The sequence below is a fragment of the Epinephelus fuscoguttatus genome, linkage group LG8 (assembly GCF_011397635.1).
Source record: "Epinephelus fuscoguttatus linkage group LG8, E.fuscoguttatus.final_Chr_v1".
In the NCBI taxonomy this organism is placed as follows: domain Eukaryota; kingdom Metazoa; phylum Chordata; class Actinopteri; order Perciformes; family Serranidae; genus Epinephelus; species Epinephelus fuscoguttatus.
Window position 1 is genome coordinate 37,652,730 of NC_064759.1, and position 25,050 is coordinate 37,677,779.

The following is a 25,050-nucleotide window of genomic DNA, read 5'->3' on the forward strand; positions in this document are numbered from 1 at the left end:
AGGCACGGGTTGGAGTCACTGCATTCGGCTAGATGACACTGGAGCTGAGCCAATGAGATGTGGTGAATGTAAAGAAGCAAGAGATGGACGGAACGTTAAGGTAAAGTAAACAAAAGGGAGGTAGAGACTGTTAGAGAGAGAGATACTGGGAGTAGGAGATGCAATCACTGGAGACTGCTAAGTTATTCTAGTTTTCTGTGTGATTTATTCGTGTTGTAATGTATTAACAATCTGTCTAAAATCCAGAGTATAGAAACAAGGCTTAATGTTTATGTAAACCAGGTTATGCTATTCCCCATCCATCCATACCACCAATTAACAGCATCTTCAAGGCTGCATAACTGGGATAGTGGATTCTTTCTTTAAGTTTCAGTGGTATGCATGAAATGTTGTAGTTGATCATGTACACTAAGAATAACATTAGCTCATATAGCCACATGCACAAACCACTGAGGATCAGTAGGAAGAATAAATCTGTAGAAGCAGAAATAGAAAGCCACATCTGTGGTTAAAGGAAAGAGTTTTTATTTACGAAAAAAAAAAATCATATTATGCCTATGATCTGAAACAACATGTACAACATTCTCCAGACATTAATGTGTAATCATGAATGAGACACTGGAACTTGTCTTTGGTGACCAACACCCTTTTCCCACAAAAATTAGTATGTGTATGCAGGTTATTTTAAATGCGGGAAGACCTGTTAAAAAAAAATAGGTGACAGACAGCTTTCCGATTGCAAGTAGACCAGAGGTAGCCAAGTATGAATTCCTGTTTTTTTATTTTTGGTGTGTCACGTTCAATGACACAAACAGGCCAGAAAAAAGGTTAGTAAAAGAAAGCAGCAGTATCTCTCTTACTTACTCAGTCTCTCACTCAAATTCAGTGGCAACTAAATTTTGGAGACAGAGACATACGGTATTTTGAGGCAGCCTGTCACTGCATTGCACTAGCAACGGGGCTAAAACTTGTGACCACTACTTGGACCACCGCAGAGTTATTTGTCCCAGGAGTGAATGCTGACTGTAACCATTCCCATTAAATACAAAAGCCAGATATTAGCAGGTTATTTGTGGCATTTTGTCCAGTGGCAACTGGGCTTGAAAGAATGTTTATTCTAGTAAGTGAAACTATTCTGGTCAAAATAAAAATGTATTAGTAAGTTAAATGATCTGTTCCTAACATTAGGAACCATCTTAGATGAACACTCAGCTTTACAAGATCACATAAAGAGGTTTAACTTCATGCTCTAAATACTACATCTGAGTTAATTGATTTTTAGCAACAGAGAGGCAGTGAAACAAGCTTAAAACACAACGTCAAAAATATATTAACTTCAAAAAGCTGTTACAGCAAACGTGGTCACAAACAATCGCCAGTTTACACATCTAGCAGATATAAAGCAGCAGCATCTTTCATGTGGTCAAATATTTACTCTCCTTTTAGCTCTGGTTTGGTCTCCACCAAAAGAAAAATATTTGGATGTTTAGCTGCTCGTTAACGCACTATATTCATCAGCGAGTTGCTAACTTTATTGGTCTGCCTTTTAGTGCAGGGCGATACAGTGGATTTATCAGAACTCTGTCGCAGAAGCCAGCTGCCTGCAGTGGCTGCAAACAAGATTAACTAATTTATCAACAAGACCAAAAAAACACAACTAAAGCTTACATCAGCTAAAATTTGCCATAGAGCTGAAGGAAACTGCTAGCATGTATCTAGATCTCTGAATCTCTACATCACCTCAGATTTGTTCAGTTTAAGTTTAGTAAAAGTGGTTTCCCCATTTGGAAAAACTGTGCCAATCCTAATATCGCAGAGCTTGAATCTTCTTGCGCTCGAGTTGGAATAATGGTAACTGAAAAATTGCCAAAAAAAAACAGCAACTAGATCGGCACAGCTATACAGGTTGGCATTACTCTTAAATCAGTGTGAAAAACAAAATTAATTGCTCCCTTTGCTGCAGTTTCTGTGTTGAATAAAAATGACTTTGGAGGTACACGCCACTTACTATTAACTTAGTACTACTTCCACATTGCACAAACAGTAGTCATTTGAGTCACTGGTAATAAAAAATATTAATGATTGCAGCTTTAAGTCACTTTAAGAAAAAAAAGGTTTAGTATTGCAGTCGGATTCACTTTATTCCCCAACATGTAACGAAGAGCAGCCATCTGAAGCAGCAGTGAAAACTCTTATAAATAGCTGCATAATGGAGGGTCAGGACTACACTATGTAAAGGCTAATAAAGTATGTATAGCCATACCCAGAGGTAGTAGGTGAACTGCAGGGCAAAGATGGCAATGCCTTCATTGTCGAAGGAGCCAGCCACGGAGCGGGAGATGTAGCCGGGGACGATGGCGATGAAACAGGCTGCCAGCAGCCCCGCCCCCTGGTTCCACAGCTCCCTCGTCAGCAGAAAGGTGGAGATGGAGGTCAGGCCGCTGAACACCGGCGCGAGGAACACACACACGTCCCTGATGTGGACGGTGATGTGCAGCAGGTTGAGCACATAGTGGATGAGGCCCGCTGTGACCATTAGGCCTGGGTACACCTGAGAGAAGAGGGGAACAGAGGAGGAAGATCAGGGCAGAATTTTTTCTTCAGAAAAGCAACCCAAATCTAATTTTCTGTAGATTTTACACGTCAAGTGTTATTAATAAAGTTTGAATAGCTCAAACTGATCTTGTTTTCATCCCTCCCCCATGTAATATGTATTTGATGTGATGAGGAGAGCGGTAATATTGACAAGCCAGCAAAAGTACTGAACAACTGAAAATGCTGCTTCATGCATCTTCGAACTGCTGTGACTGCAAAATGCCATCATTAACAGTCTGAATGAGTAAACTCGACAGCAGTAAAAACCATAACACTACAAGCTTGTTGCTAGCTCAGAGCCACTGGAGAGATGATGGGCTTTTACCAGCCTGCATTGTTACATCAACCAACAAAATTATGACAGCAAATGTTAATGGAACAATCTGGTAACTTGTTAATGTAACAAACACTGCAGTTTTCTTTATATTAAGCAGCTACAGAAAGTCCAAAACTTCAACTACTGTTAGCTGTTGGTACTTTAAAATTACTTAATTACAAAAACTCATTTAGTTAAACCAGATTCAGCCATTATTTCCATCAGCCAATCTTTGTGGTCAATATTTAAAGGAGCAGTTCACCCCAATTTTTTTTAAAAAAACAAACAAACATATTTTTCTTCTTACCTGTAGTGCTATTTATCAGTCTAGATTGTTTTGGTGTGAGTTGCAGAGTGTTGGAGATAAAGGAGAAAATTTGTATTTTTGATTTTGGGTTGAACTGTCCCTTTAAGTATAGAGTCTCATCTTTGTCTCTGTTTCATTCCAGTGACGTGATGCAAAGGGTTGCTTCAAAGTCAAAAAACAACAAACTTAAAGGTGTTGTTTTGTCAGCTAATGTGAATGTCTATAAGTGAACTCTGGGGAAGAGATTAGCCCACAACAGTTAGCGCTCCTTTCATCAACCCATACAAAGAGATCACACAGAGTAAATATAGAGGAGATGGAAATTCAGAGATGAGTCATAGTGTAATGACATGTTAAAAGTAACCCCGGTGTCTCTGTTCTCTGGCTATGATGAAGACAGATCCGCTTTATGTGTTGTATGAGTGCCCCCTGCTCCCCAGAGAGCTGTTTAACCATCCAGCCATGCTTACTGAGCGTGCGTGTGTGTAAGAGTTTGGAAGACGTGTAGCTGAGAGTGAGTTTAACAGAGTGATTGAAGATCCATCACAGTAATGTGACTCTTGAGAAATAAGGACAAAGAAAAGATGGTGCTGAGGCAGAAGGTACACACACTTCCACAATCCATCCCCAGCCTCCTGAGTCAAATACCCACAAACACACACAGCACAAGAAACACTCACCGTGCCCCCTACTATCCTACCCAGAGGGTACCAGGCTCTTTCGTCAAACCAGTTGAGGAACTCATAGAAGCCATTGGTGGTGAGATGATGAGTCGACCTGTAGTTGAACCTGCAACATTAGGGACAGAGGCAGAGAGAGAGTGGACGGTCAAACAGGGCACAACGCCGAAACCAAACAGAGCAGCTTCAGAGGACATGAGTGTCTAACTGAGGAGAGTAAGTGTTGTGCTTCAAACTAACTCAACGCATTTTACAGGTTTTATTAGTTTGGTTTTTTTATGTCAAATGTTTACAAATTACCATATCTTTTCTTTTGCTGTAACAACATCCAAACTCAAGAAGTAGTAAAGAAGAAAAGAAAACAAAAAGGAAAAACCACCAAAATGTAACCAAACACCATGGGAGAAAGGAAAGCTAAACTAAATAAATAAGAGTAAAGGGGGTGAGGGGTGGGAGGATTCATCTGGGAGTTAAACACTGCTATTTAATGGAGTAAATGGGATAAACTGATGGGTTACGGGTTCAGTTTTTGCAACAGCCTAAATAGATCAATGGTCTGCAAGTGGCTTATTTGTCGTGTGGAAGCAAAACAAACCACGGGAGTCTGTGGGAGGAAATGTGTGATTTAAGCATTTCAAAGCAACAAGCATATACATCAATCTTCAGATTGTGAACTGTGAAAAAAACAATCTCCTGAGCATGTAAATAACCCTAACCCAGTACAAGACACCTCTCCTCATCTAAACCTGTTCTATCAGTTTGTCATTATTCATGACATTGGGGTTCAACTGCACTCTTGACAAACAATGCACATAATTAACACTCCTTGGTGAGCTCTCCACGACACCTGGGAAAAAAAGGTAAGTGCTGCACGGCTTCATGCTAGTCACCAGAATATGAAAATGAGACAATAGGTCCATGAAGCAGTCATGATGCAGGATGACAGTCACCACAACAGTCTGATGAGTGAGTAACCTTGAGCTTCATTTAGCTTCTAATTTACATCTCTTTTCTACTTCTTGTAATAGTCAGTGTGAACAATAAATGCATCATAAGTAAAAAGCAAAAATGCAGTTCACTGTCTTGATCCAGACCAAGTGAACTGACCTAAAGGTGTGAAAGAAACCTTAAGGTAAGTTCACACTACGCGACTTTCAAAGTCATCAGATCACTGTAACTTGCTGCTTATAACTGAGTCTAGAAGTTGGTGTGGTTTTCACACTACATGACTGACCAGACCACAACCCTAGGTCTGGGAAGTGCTTACTAGAAAATATCAAATCTGCAAAGTGACAAAGCAGCACTCAGAGTAAGTTATTAGGCTCATAACTTACAGAAAAATTGCATGCAATAATCCACCTTCCCTCTCTGTCACTCTCTCCCTCTCAAACACACACACACACACACACACACACACACACACACACACACACACACACACACACACCCCTTGTGCAACACTGCTTGTCTCTGCCCTTAACCTATGTTTTCCACTCTCACTGACTGCACCTCCCGCCAGTCCCCAGGTCCAGATATTTGGCCTGCTAGATATCTGGGGAGCTCTGCTTGCCTCTTTGAACAGTTCACACAAAGCGTTCGAGAACTGATTTGTAAGCACGGAGCCAACGTCTCTGATCTGGGGATTTTGCCGGTGAGCTTCACAAATTGTTGGCAAGTTGAAAACCAGCGCTTAAGTCATGTACCGTGAACCAGGCATTAAAGACCCTTTTGATACCTCTAAAAGGAAACAGGAAATAATACAATTTCATTTTTTACAGCCAACCTAGAGGCTGAGGACTGAGAGTATGACTCAGTGAGGACACTATGTTTCCAACGTTAACACAGTTCTTGGGTTTTTGAGACTTAATTTGAGAATCAAATGCTTCTAGGCCAGCTGCCCGGTGTGAAAATTCCTATTCCATTCTGAAAATGACGAGATGACTTAGGTAACCAACTGCAGCCCACAAGTTCACATTAGCATATTAGCATGGCTTCAGCCCTCAAGTAAGAAACTGAAATGCATTCTTCTTACAGGGCCAATTGCAGAGCAACAAGACAGCGAACACAGCAGCTCAGCTGACCTGATGTGGGTGGGCCAAGCTACTCTCACTGCGCCAAACAAGCAGCAGTGAAAAAAAATGAAAAGTACAAACTCTGTGCAACAACTGAGCAGACTGAGGAAATGGTGATATCAAACAAGCTTCTACTTGAAGCACTTAACAGAGTTTGAAAGTTGCAGAACTGAAAAGACACAACAAGGGAAACTTCAAAGTCCCAGCTATGAGCAGGGCTGGAAGTCATGACTAAGTCACAACAAAGTCAAAGCATGGAAAAGATTTGACTGTAATACCGTTGAGGTAAACTGATGAAATTATATCAACATGAAGAACTGCAGAATGTCCTCTAACAGCAAACTGCAAGACTATGGCTGAAGTTAAAGCAGGCATAAAAGAGACATAAAGAAGTGCCCTGAAAATCCTGGTGACATCAGTGACACAACTAGCAAGCAGCCAGACAGAAGTACTGCAGATGTGACAAGATTGATTTTTAATAGTAATACAAAGTTTGTATCTGCAGGTGAGAACCTTATCTTATGATAATGTGTAATACTTTGCTTTCTTTACTCCACTGAATAATTCAATCAATCATTTATTTGTCACATGAGAATTACAAAAGGCACAACTCCTGTGAAATGTGATCCTATCAGCTTCTTTAATGTTTGCACAGCAATTAAGTCCTTTGTGTCATCTTACATTGTTGGCTGCTGCTCTATAATTGTCCATGTTCCTGGATGGTTCAGGTAATCCGTGGATTCTGGTTGTGGAATAATTTAACTGTCCACACATCTCAAAGACGGACTTATGGTCGCTTCTCCTGAACACAGGCAGCCGCCTCTGAACAGCATATAGCAGTGATCCACAGCAGGAACAGGACAGTATCTCACGTTCCCACGGTCACACTAATCCATATTCACTGCTAAGCACTCTCCTCCTCTCCTTCTCTGGCCAGGATTTCACCAAGTTTCAGCAAATCAAAGAATATTACAGTTCCTGATATTGTGGCAAGGAGGTTGTCCAATTTATTTTCCACCACCTGTACAATGAGTAGCAGGATGCTAGTTCAGCTCATGCTCATTCTTCTTCATCTTTTATTTGATGTTTACTAATGTTTACCTTTGAAAACCTCGACCCGGCTAGAGGCAAACAAGTCTGCAGGAGGAGCGTTTACAGGCTGGTGAGTTGATTTCATCATTCCGATGAGTGACTCGCAGCCACATGCCACCACCATCCAAAGCCAACCACAAAAAGTATCAACAGGACTTGCAAAATAAACATAGGAGTCTAAATTTAGCACATATTTAGCAAAACAGACAGAGGCGACTGGAGAGGTCCGCTCCTAGGTAGACTCCAAACTCAAAGAAAACTAGACTGTGACTGTAGCTCTGCATTCAGACTGTTTACAGTTTGGTTCTTGAGATAACATCAGTACATCGAGGTTTGCACTATATCTGACTGAAGGGGAGATCTTAAATATGTTTAGGTCTTTTCACTGAAGTCACATCATGTCAGGTCTACTGGGGACTAGAAATCAGAGAAATGCAGTGAACTGCTGAAAAACCAATCACTGTTAATTGACAGTTTGTTGGCAAACTGGCACTTCACTCTTCCGCACTTACACAAAATGACTGCAACCTCAGCTAACAGCACAGTAGACACAAGGTGTTATTGGCATTTACTCTTAGACACGCGAAAAGAAACAAAGAACAAAAATCACTAAGAAAATCACTCTCCAGTGGCTCTATTTGCCCTTCCTTCCTCAACATCTATTGTCTCATTCTTCCCCGGCCTTCTGTCTGCCTTCTGTTTCTCAAGTTGTTTACAGCCGACAAGACTTTAAGAGAAGAACCCAACTACAGTCTTGTCTATAATTAGACGAGCCTGGTAGATGGAGTGCTGCTATTGTATAAATCCTGCATCCAGCCCCTAGCCTTCAGATAGAGACTGTGCTGATACACAGCAGTTAGTCTGCTTGTCCCCTGAGCTTTTCCGCAAGTATTAAATGCTCAATAGAAAGTGTCCCTCCATGAAAAACAGGATTTTGATGGAGGGATTGCAGCATATGGCTTGCTCAGCCCCCTAAGGAGTGAGTGCTAGATTGAGAGCAAGGGTGTTCATGCTCACTCTGGAGGGTCAGTTATTTGATTGAAAAAAGAGAGATGCCTGCACACACACACACACACACACACACACACACACAAACACACATACAATTCATTGCATCTTTGGCACTGATTCCTGCCTGTATTGACAGGACACCACTCGTTTTCCTCTTATAATCACAATCCCAGAAAGCCAGCAGTATCTAAAGCGTTCAGCCAGCCAGTGGACAAAAGAAGCACTCACCACCCAAACTTAACTCTCTGGGTGATGGGCTCTTAAACCTTTTCCAACCTGGCTCTCAGACCAAGCTAAAGTCTGTCTCACCCATGGGATCCAGCTCATTAAAACATAGGGAAGCTCTTCTCATGTGCAGACTGACCAGAAATAGGCTAACTAGCCTTTCTTGAGCCAGACAAGAACACAAAATTGACTCTAACTGCCAAATACATGCTGGTATATTTCAGCAGTGGCTGGTGAATTTGTATGCCCTCAAAGTCTTCATGTACAATCAGTTTTCTAGTCTGAAACTCTCTTCAATTTTATTTAACTTTATTTAATTTTGGGATGGTGAATTTATTAAGGATGTTCAGATAATGGGGCACCTATGAGACTCAACTCGTGTTTTTTTCCTTTAGCACTGCAGTTAAGAAAACCTGATCACTAAACCAACTCAATGCAAATAAATTAATGTTCCTTAAACAGTGTCTCCGATGATTGATCTCCACCTCACAGGCATCGGAGGCAGTTTATGCTCCTGTATGGGCCCTCATGGTCTCGAGGCCTAGTCGATAACCACTGCAGGACTTGTGATGCATTCAGTCAAGCACGTTGGCTGTATGTTTGGGCTCCTAGTGCCTGAAAGCTCAAACACTTCTTTTCTAAATGGAAATGGGCTTTTGAAAAAATATTTTTTGTGTGTATTAAGATTCTAATAAACTGATTTTAAAGTGTGACCAAAGAAAAAATAGTATCCGAGTTGGAGCTTCACTTTTTTGCTCCATGACCCCTGATTTGTAACTTCAAAAGTAAAAGACTTGGCATGTACAAAATATCTTCTAGTTTTACAAGGACTGTAAAAGAGGTGCTAAAATGGCTGATTGTGAAGTAGAGATGCGCCAGGAAACAATGGGCCAGTAAAAGATTAGACCTTTTGTAATAACATTAAATCACTGATCACTATGGGCCTTAAAAAGCCTAATGATCAAAGCATCCCTACAGGGTATGAAATCATGTCAAAAGTTCAGAGAGCAGGCCTCAAAAAATGACACTTCAAATGAGGAAATTCTAAACTTTATAATGTAATTTAAGGTAACTTCCCCCTTGATTTTCTAGAGAAATTGCACAGTAAAATGTCTTGAAGTGTTACATGATCACAATTGGTGTCATTCTGACTCCACTGAAAAATTCAACAAAATTCTTGAAGAAAGAAATTTATTTAAGTAACTTAAAGGAGTCCTTAAAGTCCTGAAAGATTATCTTTTTTCTTTTCTTTTTTTTTTTTATCTTGTGTGCATAAGTTGTGATCTTGTCAGAACAAGTTATTATCTTGTGTGCATAAGACAACTTTTTCTCATAAGATAATTAACATGTGCCCACAAAATAAAAAATATTAACATCCAGGACTTTAGGGGCTCAGTGAAGTTTAAATATTAGCACATTTTCAGTGTATTACAAGATCATTTGAGCTGGCTTTTCCTGTACAGTAATGTACAGTACAACTATTGTACTTCAAAATGTATATGGTTATAGAACATTTTGAGCAGAAATCCCTTGTGCTTCTCACAAACCCTGTTATGGAAACAGTTTTATCAAATTAGGACTTATTTGCTGACTTTGCCTTGGGAAGCAAAACGCACTAATCATTCTTAGTCAATTGTCATTAGACAAATTAAAGTCGGTAAATAATCCAGAGATATAGCTGAAAGCTGTATTGCACTAAGGTGAATCATTCTACTACAGGCCCCATGTGAGTTTACTGTCACACATTCCCTGGCCCCCAGGGGGCGGACACTCAGGCAGTGAGTGAAAATAAAAATGCAAGCATCATTTGGACTAATCACCACAGCAGTACTTGTAGCAGCCTGCTATCTCTGGACTGAATTTAAATATGTTCATACATACAAAGAAACAAACTCAGTTACTTTTTACATGCATGCACAATTACCTCTGGGCAAATATGTCATTTTATCTTTACATTAACTATAGTGCCCCTTTAGGCAATCACCCTTGGGTGATTTTACACTGCTGCAGTGCAGTGGTGAGGGCTGGAGTGCAAGTGAAGATAAGGCAAAAAAAAAAAAAAAAAAACATTTATGTATACATTTATTAGTAAAGATTATAGAGCCAGTCTACTTTGCAATTAAATCACCCTTTATACGTTTTGATATCTTTGGTCTTCTGTTCAAGACAGGGTTATGTCAGATTTCGGAGTCACCACTTTGATTTATCATTTCTGATAACAAGCTCTTTGGCAACTCTCTCTGTTCTGTGTGTGTAACACTGACAATTGCTCTGCTGCGTCTTTATTTATGGCCAAAAAGCAGCCAAACCAAGTCACATTTTAATGACCCAACCTCACTACTCTCTTCCATGAGAAAGGCAGCGGCAGCCTCTGCATGATGCTGATGTGTGTGTGTGGGAGCCCGACACAGGAGGACTGATGAACATACAACCCTAAGGAGATGACAGGAGGTGGCATCAAAGAGACTAATGCACAGCTACACACACACACACACACACACACACGTAGAAAGGATATACACACAAAAATATTTACACAAATACCATTACTGCCTCATGGTTGTAAACCTCCGCCAACCAGTCAAGTTGCAGTTTACATTCATGTCTGTCCGGACAAATGTGTAGCCATGACAGTTGATGATTCTTCAACTATGGATGTTGCTGCAAAGAAGCTACAAATCCTAAAACATGAATGCTTCACACACATCTTCAACAGAGCAGCACAGAAGATCACTAGGGCTGGGCAATATAAAAATGTTATATAAATATTGTGATGTAAGACTAGATATTGTCTTAGATTTTGGATACTGCAATATTCTATTTAGTGTACAGTTTAGCTATAAAATGAGAAAGTCTGTGACTCGTCCACCATGTTGGAGACAGTTAAATGGAGTACCAAGCACCACCTACCAACCAGAGCAAACGTCATCTTACACCTTAACAGTACACAAGAGTGTTTCTGAAAACATCTGAGGTGAGAAATAGGCAGTAACAGAATCTTGATTCATATTCGATCAGAGCTACCTAGTTTAACATTTCAAGGAGCAATTGACTGCTGGGTTAGAGACTTCTCGGCTCAGATTGGTTGTTGCTGACCACACCACAGTCTGATTCTCGCAAATGCTATTAAATGCAATAGGAAGAGGTCGAGGGACATGTTTTTTTCCCCCCACATACATTTGACTTTCAAAATCTTTGTGATCCAGCATGGATTAGCTGTGTTTTGTGGAGACTTTATTAAACTAATAAATCTAAAAATGATTGTTTTCTGTGATTATTTATCCATTCATCTGTGTTAAAAGGAGTTGTTGTTGTCATCCTGAGGGCAAAAATCTATGCCAGGATGCACTGGGTCGAGTCTGTCGACGAATCACAGTCAGACTGTGTTGCTAAGGGAAAGTGTGTTTTTGTTTATACATATTTTATTATAAAAGTCTTTTCAGAGAGGGGCCAAGAAGATTAAATGTGCAACTTCTGGTTTGTACAAAAACAAAAACAAATTTGGGCTCAGTTTTATTTGCTCTTTGTTTACCTAGAAATAAATACTGAATATCCAAAAGGTATACGGCTGCTGCACTGTTTGCTGTTGCCATGGCGTTCAGCACCACAGACAGCGTACCTAAGCACTGCACATAATCAAGCTGCAGCGTCCGTTCATTCGTTCATCAGGTAGTCACTGTTACAGCACACACAGTAAACACTGTATTGCTGTAAACTCTGTGTGATGAGAACCATTCGGCTCACCAGCACAGCATGGGATCAGGATGAGACCAACAGAGACGGGACAGGAAGCACCGACATCAAAGTCACGTTAATGTGTATTATCCTTAAGAGGAAGATTAAGCTGGCAAAGGCAGCCAGTATTCATTCCGTCACAGGACTGGAGGCAGGAGTCACAGGGCAGCAGGCCAAAATATTTTGAGCCTCATACCACTGGAGAGTATAGGCCACATGTTCAGAGTGGAGTGGGCAGGGGTCAGAAGCCCGGGGTGAAATAGATAGAAACTATAATTGCATTTTCTGTTCACCTATCTGGCCTTTTGAAGAAGCCATGTTGAGTAACTGGTCAGGGCTCTCTGAACACTTGATGCGACGGGAGCAGCCAATACGAAAGAAATTAGGTTCTCTTCCTCTGCGTCTCCATCTTTCTGTAACTGCGAACAACAATGCAGTAAATCACTTTCATCATCTCTAAACTCCACTGGCCCGATTTTAAATAAAACCTAATTTCACAGTCCATGAAGACTTGTCTGTTTGTGAGCTGTTGCTGCTTTGAGGCTTGGCTGAGATGTGATTGACAGAAAGGAGAAGGGAGGAGGAGGAGATGGGAACAAACAGAAACAGGAGACAGGAGATTAGTAAAAATGGATGTAGAGGGGAGTAGGAGAAGGAAGTGAAGTTAGGAGGAGTACAGATAGATAGAAGGACAGAGAGTAGGAGTCAGATTTTTTTCTTCCAGTGGAGAGGAGTGTGTGAGCTGAGGCTGGGGATTAGAAGAAGAAAAGAAGCAAGGCACAAAATGCCCCACAGCCAAGAAAAATGGAAATGCAATAAAAAAGTGTAATCTGGCTTTGCTGCTTATTACAAAATATCAATTACACGTGTTCACACCTGTGTATCATTAAAGAAACAACAATACTTAGAACTGGAACTGAACCCGGGAGCAATACCACTTCTCAAGATCTTAATTAAAGCCATGATGATACAACATTTTGGATGAAGGGAGACTGATCAGAGAAGAAAAACAAGCTCATAGGGATGTGAGTGAGAAGAGACTAGTCTTATTTTGATAAAATGTCCAAGTCACTTCTAGCTCAACAGAAGATGCAGCAACACATCAAATAAACACAACAATAAAATGGCAGAGCTCCACACTAACCGTTTGGATTGGTTGCACTAGAGTGCCTAACTTTTTCATTTAGGTACACCGGCACATAATTTAGGTGAACCTCAGTTTCTTCACAGCGCCTTTTGGCTCCACAGTAATACACTTTAAGCATTATCTTTTGTCAGTTTCCATACACAGTGGTCATTTCTAAACTAGGGATGTGAGGTTACACAAAACTCACAGTTGGGTTCATACCCTAGTACAGCATGCGATTTTGGTACAGCGGGGGAAAAAAAACAAATGCATAAGAATCTGTTCGTTGTGCTTCATTTTAAATAGACAGTAGTGTAAGTGACAAAGACAGAGCCTCTTACTGGGGACAAGCAAGAGGAACGTCTCAAACACTTCTGTGTTACACTGTAGAAACACTGAGCAAACACTTTTCCAAAAGGTGACAGCAGGCTTTCCCACACATTCATTTATTTGTGGTGGCCCACCGCGATTAAAACATCTACCGCCAATTTGGATTTACTATTTTTGGAGCTGAACCGTTCGTCAAGAGCGCTGTTGGAATACATATACAGTTTGGATATCATTGCTTCATACTCTGAAAGCGCAACAAAAACAAAGTATAGTTCTTCCTGCGCTGTGTTCACGGACCCGCAAAAACCTCCAATTACAAAGAGGGGACACAGACTGATACACAAGGACACAGGCGCCATCAGCTGCAGCCACACACAGAATCTAATTCTGTGGGACACACTAGACAGGTCACAATAAACTTTAAAACTTAGAGGCATCTGTTCTGATATGAAATTGAAAACACTAAAAGTACAGAAAAAAAAAAAAAATTAACTTGTGCATTAGGAGGAGTGTTTCAATCAGTTCCACTTTGGCTATTTGCCAGTGTAAATATCAACTGCTTCAGTATTTTCTTTCTGCTTTTGTGTCTAAATGATACTTGTAAGCAGCGAAGAGTTGTGCTCCTGTTTGGTTTGTGATCGGCACATCTGGGTGATGCTTTTAAATGTGCGCTAGCATGTTAGATATGTTTACATGTACATCCTGTACAACAATGGAGCAACACTGACACACTGCCCTTGTCTTATACACAACTCTCTCTCCTTCAGCTTCCCCGATTATTTGTGCTGGCCATAGTGTGACTGACATGCATGCCAATCCACTTGCTTTGCTCACCTCAATCAGCACCTTTTGCTAATGGTTTAGGCCTACGATGGCATAAGACATAAAAACTGCTATAATGACCAGTGCTGAGAGAAGTTAAAAGATATGCATGAGACTCAGGAGCTGAGACAAAGACGCACAGAAAGTAAAAAAGTGTAAAGAATTAACCTCCTTCCACATCCCACATTTGGTTTGGTGAGGTAGGGAAGAGGAGGTGTGTAGATATCAGAGCCAGAGAGTGGGGACTAAGCCGGTTTAGAGCCAGGGGGAGGAGGAAGACCTCACACAAAAGCATTTATTAAAATCTGATGATGTCTCATCAAATTCCCACAAATCCAATATTGCGGTAAGCGAGGGCAGGCAAAGAGACACAATGAGGATGACTGCACCCAAGTATGACTGGCTGATTAAAAAAAAACACCCAGGGGGGAGTACAGGTACGAACTAACAATTGCACAACTCACCCGCAACTTCCCTCTCGCTTTCCATAAGTCAAATAAATCCGATCAAACAATTTCCAAACTAAATCAACCTCAAAACCTTCTGCTCAGTTTGCGCCTAGGAGGCTGCAGACAAGATAAGAGATCATAATTGTGAAAATGACCACAGACAGTTCTGACCCTCATTCATTCTCTAAATCACCTACAACGGGAGAGGAGAGGTAGCAGCAGGGGACAAAAGGGACAGAGATGATACTTTATCACATGGGGTCTTACTAAGAGGCCAGAAACAGAAGCAAATTGGATAATTTTTATTTTACCCCAGGGCTGGCTCTAATGAGAACCTGCAAGATATCTGGGGAGCTAGAAAAGTAGGTCCATCACGATATGAGGCTCACACCAGTGCCAAGGGTGTAGAATAGGTGCTTTACGTCTCCTCTACAGCGAGACCAACATACCTGCTGCTGCCTAGAGTATGAATCTACATAAAGGTTTGTAAGGTTAGTCTACGAGAGAAGCAGAGCTTATTATTAGCAGGTTACAAGGTCAACTCCAGCACGAACTGCAGAACAATGATATTTTTTCCCCTGCAAGAGCTACTACTTGTGTTTTCAAATGGTCCTCTTTTTGCAAAAACCAAGCACACCTCAAAAATCCTACTAAACAAAGTCATTTCAGTTAGTGGCCCATTTTATGGTCCGATTCTCTGCACTTCAAGTCCATTTCAGGAACTGATGAGAAACAGAAGAAAGTGTCTAAAAAAAGGGCGTACCAGTGTGGTCACCGCTCCCCTCATCTCATCATGTTAATCTCATTCCTTATCATGTTGGCCGTTCCAGCCTATATGGCTTCGTTCAATTTTCTATCAGAGTTGTAATCTTTTTGTAGAAAAGCACCAAATCCAGTAGGGCTGTCACGGTGAAGTAATTTCCGCTGTGGTGATTAAGGGTGGCTCAACAGCAGCACAATATGTGGAGTTATTGCCTTTTTTTTGCATATTATAAATAAATATGTATTCCCATTTTAGTGCATTATAGAAACATTTTATTGTTAGGCTATTATTATAAATGACAAAGATAAAACTGTTTTAAAATGAATTAAATATCTGTTCATTGTTAAATGCAGAACATAGAGGGTATGAGCCCCAATAAGGGCCGCAGCATTTTTTCTGCTAAGACCCTTTGGTTGTGTCTGATTGCTATGACACAGAATATTAGTTGAGGTAAAAGTGTCGGCACAAGGGAAGGCTGAAGCACAGGAGGAGAGGAGACAGACCCACCAGCCTATATGGGTTCAGTATTCATTTCTCCTCAGCTGTTCAGCACTGTGATGGTTGGATTTTGTAGTGTTTTTCCCACCCCTCCTCCACTGTGATTGGACAGCTGAGTAAAGACTGACAGTAACAACCTGCTGCAGCGTTTTACCCAAAGTTGAATACTTTTAAACGCTCGCTTACAGCAAATGTGCATCGCTCAGCACCTCGTCAAGCTGCTGGCATTTGTAAGATAGTGTAAATGCGCAGCGCTCCCATGACAGGAAAAAAAAAACCATGAACATTGCAGCTGTGGTGGTTGCTTGCCATCCTCCACGGCTAACTTGCCAATAGCATGGTATTGCAATACAGCAGGTGTTATGACAGTCCCAAGCGTCCACTCTGTTATATGTGTCTGTAAACTTAAAATCCTTGAACATTGTTGGATGTTGGTTTTTTGATCAGTTTCCTTTTTATTTTTTTTGTATAGACGAAATAATTCACCAATTAATCAAGAAAATTGTTGCAAGGTCATTCGATAATGAAAATGCAGGCCTACTTAAAATTGCTCCCCATGCTAAAATGTCAAAATGTGTCCCTTACTTCTGCATTCATTAAAACTGACCTGAGGCGACTGATAAAACAATGATCAGATAAAAGAAAAAGGAATCATTACCAAAAGCATCAACCTTTTACAGGAATGGGAAAACATTTAAACATATAAAGCAGAGAGGCCTTTAAGTTTAGGGAGTCTGAGGAAGGACAAATGATGTGGATGTTGACAACCAGCCTGCACAGCGGAGCAGAACTGATTTGGGAAAGTATCTAAAACCCCACCAAACAGAGTGAAAACTTTTGTTAAAAGTGGAGATGGGGCCTGACAAGCCTAACAGAGCAGTAGGATCCCTGTGGTGTTTGGCTGCTCTCCCTCCCATTTTTTTCTTACTCTTCTCTCCACTATGTGCATTCGTTCACTTTCAGAGATCTCAGCATGTGGGGCTGCCTCTGTTGCTTAAGAGAGACATTTTGTTGCTGTACACTGCCAGACCTGAGGAGAATATATTTTTCTTGAAAATCAATAAGATAAAGTTAAACAGATCGGAAAGATAAACACAGTTAAAAGTTTAAACATTAGCATCCCAGTGCTTGCCGACTGGTTGGCTTGGAGACCTGGACTACTGTCCAGGGGAGAGGCACTGAAGAAGCCTCTCCCCTGGACAGACACACTATCAAATATGCATTAAGGAAACGTGTATTTCTGGAGTTTTGTAGTCAGAAGTCAGAAAAGGTCCTGAAGCAGCAATCTGAGAAGGGAGAGTGTGCGTGATGGTGCAGCAAGGATTGGCAAAACTGAAAGTTCTGCACTGTATTGATTTTAAACTTTTTCACCTTTGAGAATTGAAGTCAAGGGATGTCCAGTTGTGGAATGCATGTACAGAGTGCTAAACTCAAAGAAAAATATATAACTTCACTTATTTTTGAGGTATATTTGATTTACATTTGAGTTAAATTCACAATCTGACACCAAAGTCATGGATTACAGAGCTTACAAAATTGCTAGGTCTTAATAAAAGTTGAGTTCACAGGGTTGGTTTGAGCTCTTTTTCAGCAGTGCTGGTTGGTCAGTCAGAAGCACTAACAGCCTAACAACAACACTGTCTCAGCCCATTGCAGTCATGATGATTATTTAATGAGGAGTTGCTTTGCTTCTCCAACCAGCTGCTCAACACATCTGAGTGCCTTAGGAGCCGATCGTAGGAGATAAGAGAGACCTGCTCTGCAAACTACCATTTACTGCACACACACAGTACACTGAGGAGGTACGGGCTATTCACACAGCCGCTGGAAAAATAATAAAGACTACTGACCACACTGCGTGTATGGAACAGTGCAGGTCAACCAGCTCACCTATGTTTTTAACTTGTTCCTCTTTTAACTCGTATCGGTAAATGGCTAGATTCATAAAACACGTTTATCCAAAGCACTCTATGAGGTTTTTGCTGCTCATTCACCCATTCACACACACACGTAGCCACAAACTACCATGCACAACACTGGCCTGAACATCGGGAGCCATTTGGGGTTCAGGGTTGCAAAATTCCATAAAAATTCAAGGTGGAAACTTTCCATGGGAATAACACGAAATAGCTGGAATAAAATAAAAAATATAGTGGCTGCTCAGGCTGTATTTACCATGCCATATGCAGACAGAAACTAACCTTTCACCCTATCATAAGCAGACATAATCCATTTATTTGCCAAATAAATCCTTTAATCTGTCAAATGCATACAATGAGAAATGTGCCATGTGGTGAGTACGCTATCTCCCAAGACAACGTGGGCCGTGTGTAAACTTGAGGCTCATTTACACTCCCTGTATGTATGAAACTAGATATGCCCATTTCCAACATTATAAATGTCACTGCCCTCATACTTCCTATAGTCTTTTATGATGGCATAGATACATTCAGGGGTCAGAGTCAAAAGTTTCAGACAGCAACAAACCAGGAGGAGGTCATAATATTGTATCTTTTAACAGAGGCCGGGGTGTAGACAGCGGTGGTCTGTGGACGGAGAATTCTTTTGCACTATGTCACTAATTCGTTCCATTTTGCCATTTCTTTAAATGTCTTTTCCTCCGTCCTTAGCTCAGTTGACCTACACTACACTGCCCCCACAACTGCTGATGGCACTGCACCATTTCATCTGTATCCGTAAGCTTTCAGACATTGTGCACAGAATACACATGAAATGAACGCAAGAGTACGAGCAATAGGCTCCATCCGTCTCTGTCTATTCATTGAACACTGAGCATAAATGAGCCATCAATATTTTTCATTAGATAAATTATCAATATCACAAATACAAGTTAACCTTTGGGTAGCCTACTAGAATAAAATAATCAATTCCTTTTTTGTCCACTAGATACATTTTGCTGCAAAAAATGGCTTAAGTTTTCATTTAGGGACATAATTTACAGTTAAAAAAAAAAGGTAATACATAGCAATATGTTGCAACACTCAGCATATCGCAAGCTGCAACATACTGAAACTCGCAATAATGTATCGTGACTTAAGTACTGTAATAATATTGTATGGTGGACCCTCTGATGATTGCCACTCATACCACTTAAGCTAGTTTACTGTGTTGTTTGATGCTCTCCTCTATCACTCATTCACATTCCCTGTTCTGTCACTCGGTCTCTGTCTGGATGTCAGGGTTCGATTGCATGTTATGAATTGATGAAGAAGTGTTCAAGCTCCAGCGGGGTGTTAAATTGCTCTACAACTACACCTTTTTATTATATTTTCACACAGAAGTTTTCCATGTGCACAGTAGTGAAAAACAGTGATTGTCAGAGCAAGTGATGGAGGGATTTCTCACTGTAAATAGAGCTAAAAGGAAAGCTGATAAATCTTAGTCCACAACACTGTGTAAAACAACCAAACATAAGCCAACACAAAGAGCCTAAATCTGACAGTGATAGTCATTTGTCTTACTGCTTCTGGTGGAGGGGGGGCTACAGTAGCCTGCAGGGAAAAACAATGGAGTGCAGCAATAGTGCCAAGTAAACTCAAGAGAGGTTTTTTTTTTTTGCCTGCACAGATATTGAACACTTCAAGCAATCATAAAGTAAAAGTAAGTAAAGTAAGTAAGTAAAAACAGAAACACTGCATGATGTCATTCATGCATGTTTAAATAGAAATCATTTGTTAGTGAAGGTGGGAGGAATTTTGGGAACCATCAACTAAAAACATAATCTGTGTAATCCAGCAGAGTGGGCACAAAAAAAACCTGACCTTGTTTGAAGAAAATGTATTTTTACTACTTACCCTGATTTTTATAATTATAACACTGCACACATTATACAAGCATACAGTACAGACAGATACATAAACACACCAGCAGATACCTCATTACCACCCTCTAGAGAAATATAATGTGTATGAGCCTTCCCACAATATAAACAAAGCTTAATCAGCTCATACAGTGCAAATGGTAGCTTCCTCTTTAAAGGTCTGTATTGTGTCAGTGCTGTGGCTTCAGGGCACGGAGCTGACATATGTGTGTGTGTGTGTGTGTGTGTGTGCTGCCCACAGTGTCTGGCAGTTCTGAGTTTAACAGCTATTTTCACTTTATTAAAGAGTCAAAACAGAGTCTTGGTGCTGAATAAAATCTCCAGCTGATGGCCAATTACTTGCCACCGTGGCTGACAGAGGAGACAAATTGACCAGCCACAGCAAAAATTGACCTCCATGGCTTGGTGCCATTACTCACACTGCATGTCAGAGCAGGTTGTTAAGTGCCTAGTACACAGCATGGATACACAAGTGATATGGTCTAACTGCTTTAAACAAGGTTTCATACAGGAAAAAACAGATGTGTATAAGCTTACACGTTACAATATTTGGTTTACTTAAAGTGTTCTAGTTATGAACTTTTTTTTTTTTTTTTTTTTACATTTGCAAGGAACCTCTCAAGGCACATTCAAGAAGAACTTAACACCAGGCTAAAAAGCAACGTTTTGCTGCCCTTATTCTTGTTGAAAGGTTCAAGCTTGTTCTATATCTGACCACATTCAGCATTACTGTTGGGTGTATCTTAAAATAAGCTACATATGATATCCAACGAGTTAGTGCCTCCTCCTGTTAGCTTAGGTTTAAGAAAAAAAAATCCCTGTTGGGTGTTGTACTTAGTGTAAAGTTACATACTTACCATAAAATTACATAACTTAGGTTTAGGAAAGGAAATGTGGTTAAGGATTGTCATGTTACATAATTAACGTAAAGTTACGTACTTCAAGTTATGTAGGTTAGGTTTAGGAAAGTAAAGTACGTCAGGTTTAGGAAACAGACACCGATCTCCTGGGGTGAAGTCTTATGTTTGTTTGCCCCAACCACCAACACAATCTAACTCCTTACGCGGACGTTTGCTCCTTATATTACTTCCTCCATTACTCCCATCTGCACATTGGTCATGTGATCACAGCCTTCATGATTTCAAGGGTTATGTAAAAATTCTGGTGCATGACTTTTCAAAGGTATATGTACGAACAGTGCATGAGAACAACCCGACCTGTAACTACACCTAACAGTAATGTCACCAGGTCCTGGAGTACAACTGCACAACACAGTGAGAAGTTAAACCACTAGAGATCAGCTAAAACAAGAATTTCATAAAGTGTCAAGGCCAGTGTGTAAAATGGGTTGAAAACAGTGACATCAGTGGTCAAATTCTAGATTGCAGGGTTCACTCGCTCACCCTTCCCGTCGGGTAAATGACGGTGGCCTCGTAGGGACAAAAAGCCTTGCGCACGAGTTTTTCAGGAGTAGGTCTATCTAGCGACGAGGTGAATATTTCTTTAGAAATCTAAGCCATGTTACGATATTGTAATGAATCCCTCACGAGCAGGAGACCAGAGGAGCGTTCGGGAAAAAGGCCTGTTTATTTGAGCACTCCAGAAACTCCGGTAACACTCCACTCCGTTCCAAACTCTGACTCTTCTAGCATAACAGACACACTTAATAACTTTACACACATACTCGTTTACCTTACTAAGTGGGGACCGCCCTCCCCTCTCTGCTCCGCCAACCAATCTCCAGCCTGCACACTGACTGACAGCGTAGCCGGTAAACAGAGCTCAGCTGTTTATTTAGCCTAGCAATATCTCCGGACTATAGTAGCTGCAATGGACGACTCTGAACGTGATTTTGAAGAGTTTCTTGTAGCGGACACAGACCCAGAGCCATACCTGTTTGAGCCGGAGCATACAGATGAGGAACTCCATGTGTTTGATGCTGAGCGGGCGAGAAGAGAGGCTGAATGCACAGAATGGGATTCGGTGCTACCATCGTTGCGGAGATATATCACCAGGAGGAAAAGCGCCGCAGAGAGTGCATCACAAGGAGTGAAGTTGCGTCTTCTTTTCCTCGCAGATGACGGTTCGGGTTCATTCTCTCCTGTTGCGAGGTAAGTGTGGTCCATTCGCAAACTTTATAACTAAAAAAACTTTTCACTACTCTCTATCGACAAACTAGATTCAGATTCAGATTGACAATAAACCATGCCAAATATTACACACTGGCCCTTTAAAGGTTTACTCCAAGGCAATCTGCCTGTAAAGCCCTTCTCCGAGCAGTGATTTCCCAAAACACTAAACAATGTTTTCATACAAATCTCGGCGAGATACTCATATTACAAATTTAACTTGGCAAACAAAGTCATGCTGGCCATTTTGTGATCCATAAAATCTGATGCATGTCCAGATTGTGTTGTGCTGTGGTAGCAGACGGGCTTTGAGCCGTTTGAAGTGTCCGCTTTGGCTTTTCATATTTTCCACTGAGTAATGAGTCCATTTCCTTTCATTTCAATGCAGCCTTGGCCCCAGGACCGCTGTTTTGTGACTACTGTGTATCGGCTCATCTGCAATACCACCATAAAGTCATGAGTTTTGGAATACAGAGGATACAGCAGGTCTGTCTGTATGTGTTTGTGTGTATATGTAATGTGGGCTATATAATGCACACCATAAAAACCTTGGTTGGCTTCTTTATTGTATTACTGATGTGACTGATCATTCCTTTGAGAATATGCTTTCTCTCTGACTTTTGCTGTGACCATAAAAATCTTGCAGCATAAGCACGCTGCTCATCCACTTTCTTTCTCTTGGCCTATATCCTGACTCTCCTAAACTCAGCCTCCGTTCAGAATGGAGTCAAAATCCTAATGATAAATGACAGAGCTATAGCAATGGAAATGGTTGCTGCTGTATGTATTCTCATACTAAAGGCAAGCCATTGATACACTGATAGTAATGCAAGGTTTCGCTGTGACAGACTTGCTATCATAGTCATCAGAGTACAAAGCATAACCATTCCCAATATGGAACACAGTGTAACATGTAGGTCAATGTGGCCACACTGGATCTGACTATGGAAAAATTATGCAAATACATTGAGAGTAAGTAGAGCAGTTGCAGTTTGTCACTGTGAGGCCTGGAGCTTTGTTTCTTAAATTAGAGGTCACGGGCCTATCTATGGTGCGTCGCTGGCCACATGATGAAGGAGGCAATATGTTTCCATGAGTCTGGCTTCTGGGGCAAGCCTGTCCTATTTGTCATTTGGCTCTCAGGCTGAAAGAGAAATTCACAGCCGGCTCTTGACAAAGCTTCTCACTCCAATGCAGCTCAATGGAACGTGTTTAACTTGGGTTGTAAAAAGCTGGTAAACTGTTAGTGGACTGGGATTTACAAAGACAGGAATTCTGCAGACGAACAAAAATAGCACAATGAATTCCAAAAGCAAAAGCAAGCCAAAAAAAGCTAAAAGTATTGAAAAATATGTCTATGCAGCTTGACCTGCGTACGGTAAGGGCCAGATTATAACTAGAAAAGAAGAGAATCATATGACATGTTGTGCAACCACATCTGAAATCAATTTGGTTTAAATACAGGAATAACAGCGCACATTTTCAGACAGTCGCTTGAAAAGTGACAGAGGTAGTTGTGTGCAAAATAAAAAATGAGATTTTTAGGGATAAGTTCAAAACCTGCTTACTTTCTCACCTGGACATGACAGGCCAATCACAAGCTGAAGTGGGTGAAAATGACTGACAGACAGTACAGATTACTGGACAAAGAAGGGTTTGTGAAGCTATTTCACAAGCACTACTGATGAAGCATACTAGCAGCTTAAAACTTTTGAGACACTTGACACGACATAGATTTGGCTATAGCTTTGTTCTCACATACAAAAGATTTTTAAGAGCAATGCCACATTCAGTCTTGTACTGTACAGATAAAACCATTTGCTGGACTCTGTGGGTTAACAGATTCAACTTTGTTGCACTTCTGAACACATCCAACAATGCAGTTAGGAATGTTCTATATCAGCTCACCTAGGAGTGTGTTGTTATGCCTACCATGGTAGGCATTATAGGGTTAGGTAACATGCTGCAGCTGTAGTTTTGGCTCGCTGGGAAGCTGACTTAGTGGCTGCAGAGCTTCCCAGCTTCGGGGCGCTTCCGCCTCCTGTCTAAAGTTGAATCCAGTAGCTATGCAGTGCTGCAGGCCTCGGAGCTCCTTGGCGCATTGTAGCACCTCACCCTCTTATCCTAACCCGGCATTCTCACGCAGGTACTGATATTTGGCACCCATGGATTTAAAGTGAATCGGCAGTCAGTAGTACCAACGTAATTCAGTCGGTACTCACAAGCACCACTTTTGGTACCCAACCCTACCTATAATGGGTTATAGTTTTAACTAGTCTCCTAGGGAAGTCATAATGTATATAATTTTCAAATACTGTTACTATGGTTACACACAGTCCTTTTGCACAAAATTGGCCGAATTGTTGACCTTTTTTTGTTTGTCTTGTTGTGCGGTTTTAACAGACACTTGTCAGGCAATCAGAAATAAGTATTGTAATTGAAATACACTGTGACATGACATAACAACTCAGCACTGTGTAGACCTTGGCTTTGTTTTGCTGGCCCGCCATAAATGCAGTATTGTTTTTTTTTCCAGAACGCTGCAGTATTTCCTACGTAAGAGGAATATTTCTGCAGATACAGACAGGCTAACTGACCAGAGATATTACAGCTCTCCTGTAGTCACCCAGGTCACCAGCCACAATGCAGCAGCAAAGATCAGTCTCCCAGTTGCGACCCCCCTAACCTCCTAATCAGAAGAATACAACAACCACGGTTTTCTCCTTCACTATTATCACCGTGTGTTCATTTTGCCATCAATGTAACTACCAGGCTAAAATGTCAGGGCCTGTCGCTCTGCTGGCAGATGAGCCACCTGACAGGAGAAACAGGAAAAACGGTAGCAGTAAGAAATACATAAGCCACGAGACAGAACTATGAGAAGATGGAGGAAAAGAGCATCAACAAGAGAGTAAAACAGAGAGTGCAGGGGTTGGCTGGGTTACATCAAAGAGGAATGCTGAGCTACAGCAACTCTCTGGGCTGATATAACTGGCAACCAGCAGCGACCTAATGGCTGAGGAAGGCACAGCAACACCGTGAGGACCAGGGAAGGAAAT

General features: G+C 41.0%; 1 protein-coding gene across 1 annotated transcript in view; it reads right to left on the reverse strand.

Annotated features, from left to right (window-relative positions):
- LOC125892978 (dolichyl-diphosphooligosaccharide--protein glycosyltransferase subunit STT3B-like) overlaps positions 1-25,050 on the reverse strand; it is a 71,312-nt gene that overhangs the window by 29,233 nt on the left and 17,029 nt on the right. Inside the window, exons 2-3 of the mRNA XM_049583366.1 lie at positions 3,899-4,007; positions 2,264-2,551 (exon numbers count right to left, since the gene is read on the reverse strand). Coding sequence (XP_049439323.1) covers positions 2,264-2,551; positions 3,899-4,007 — 397 coding nt within the window. The remainder of the gene's footprint in view (positions 1-2,263; positions 2,552-3,898; positions 4,008-25,050) is intronic.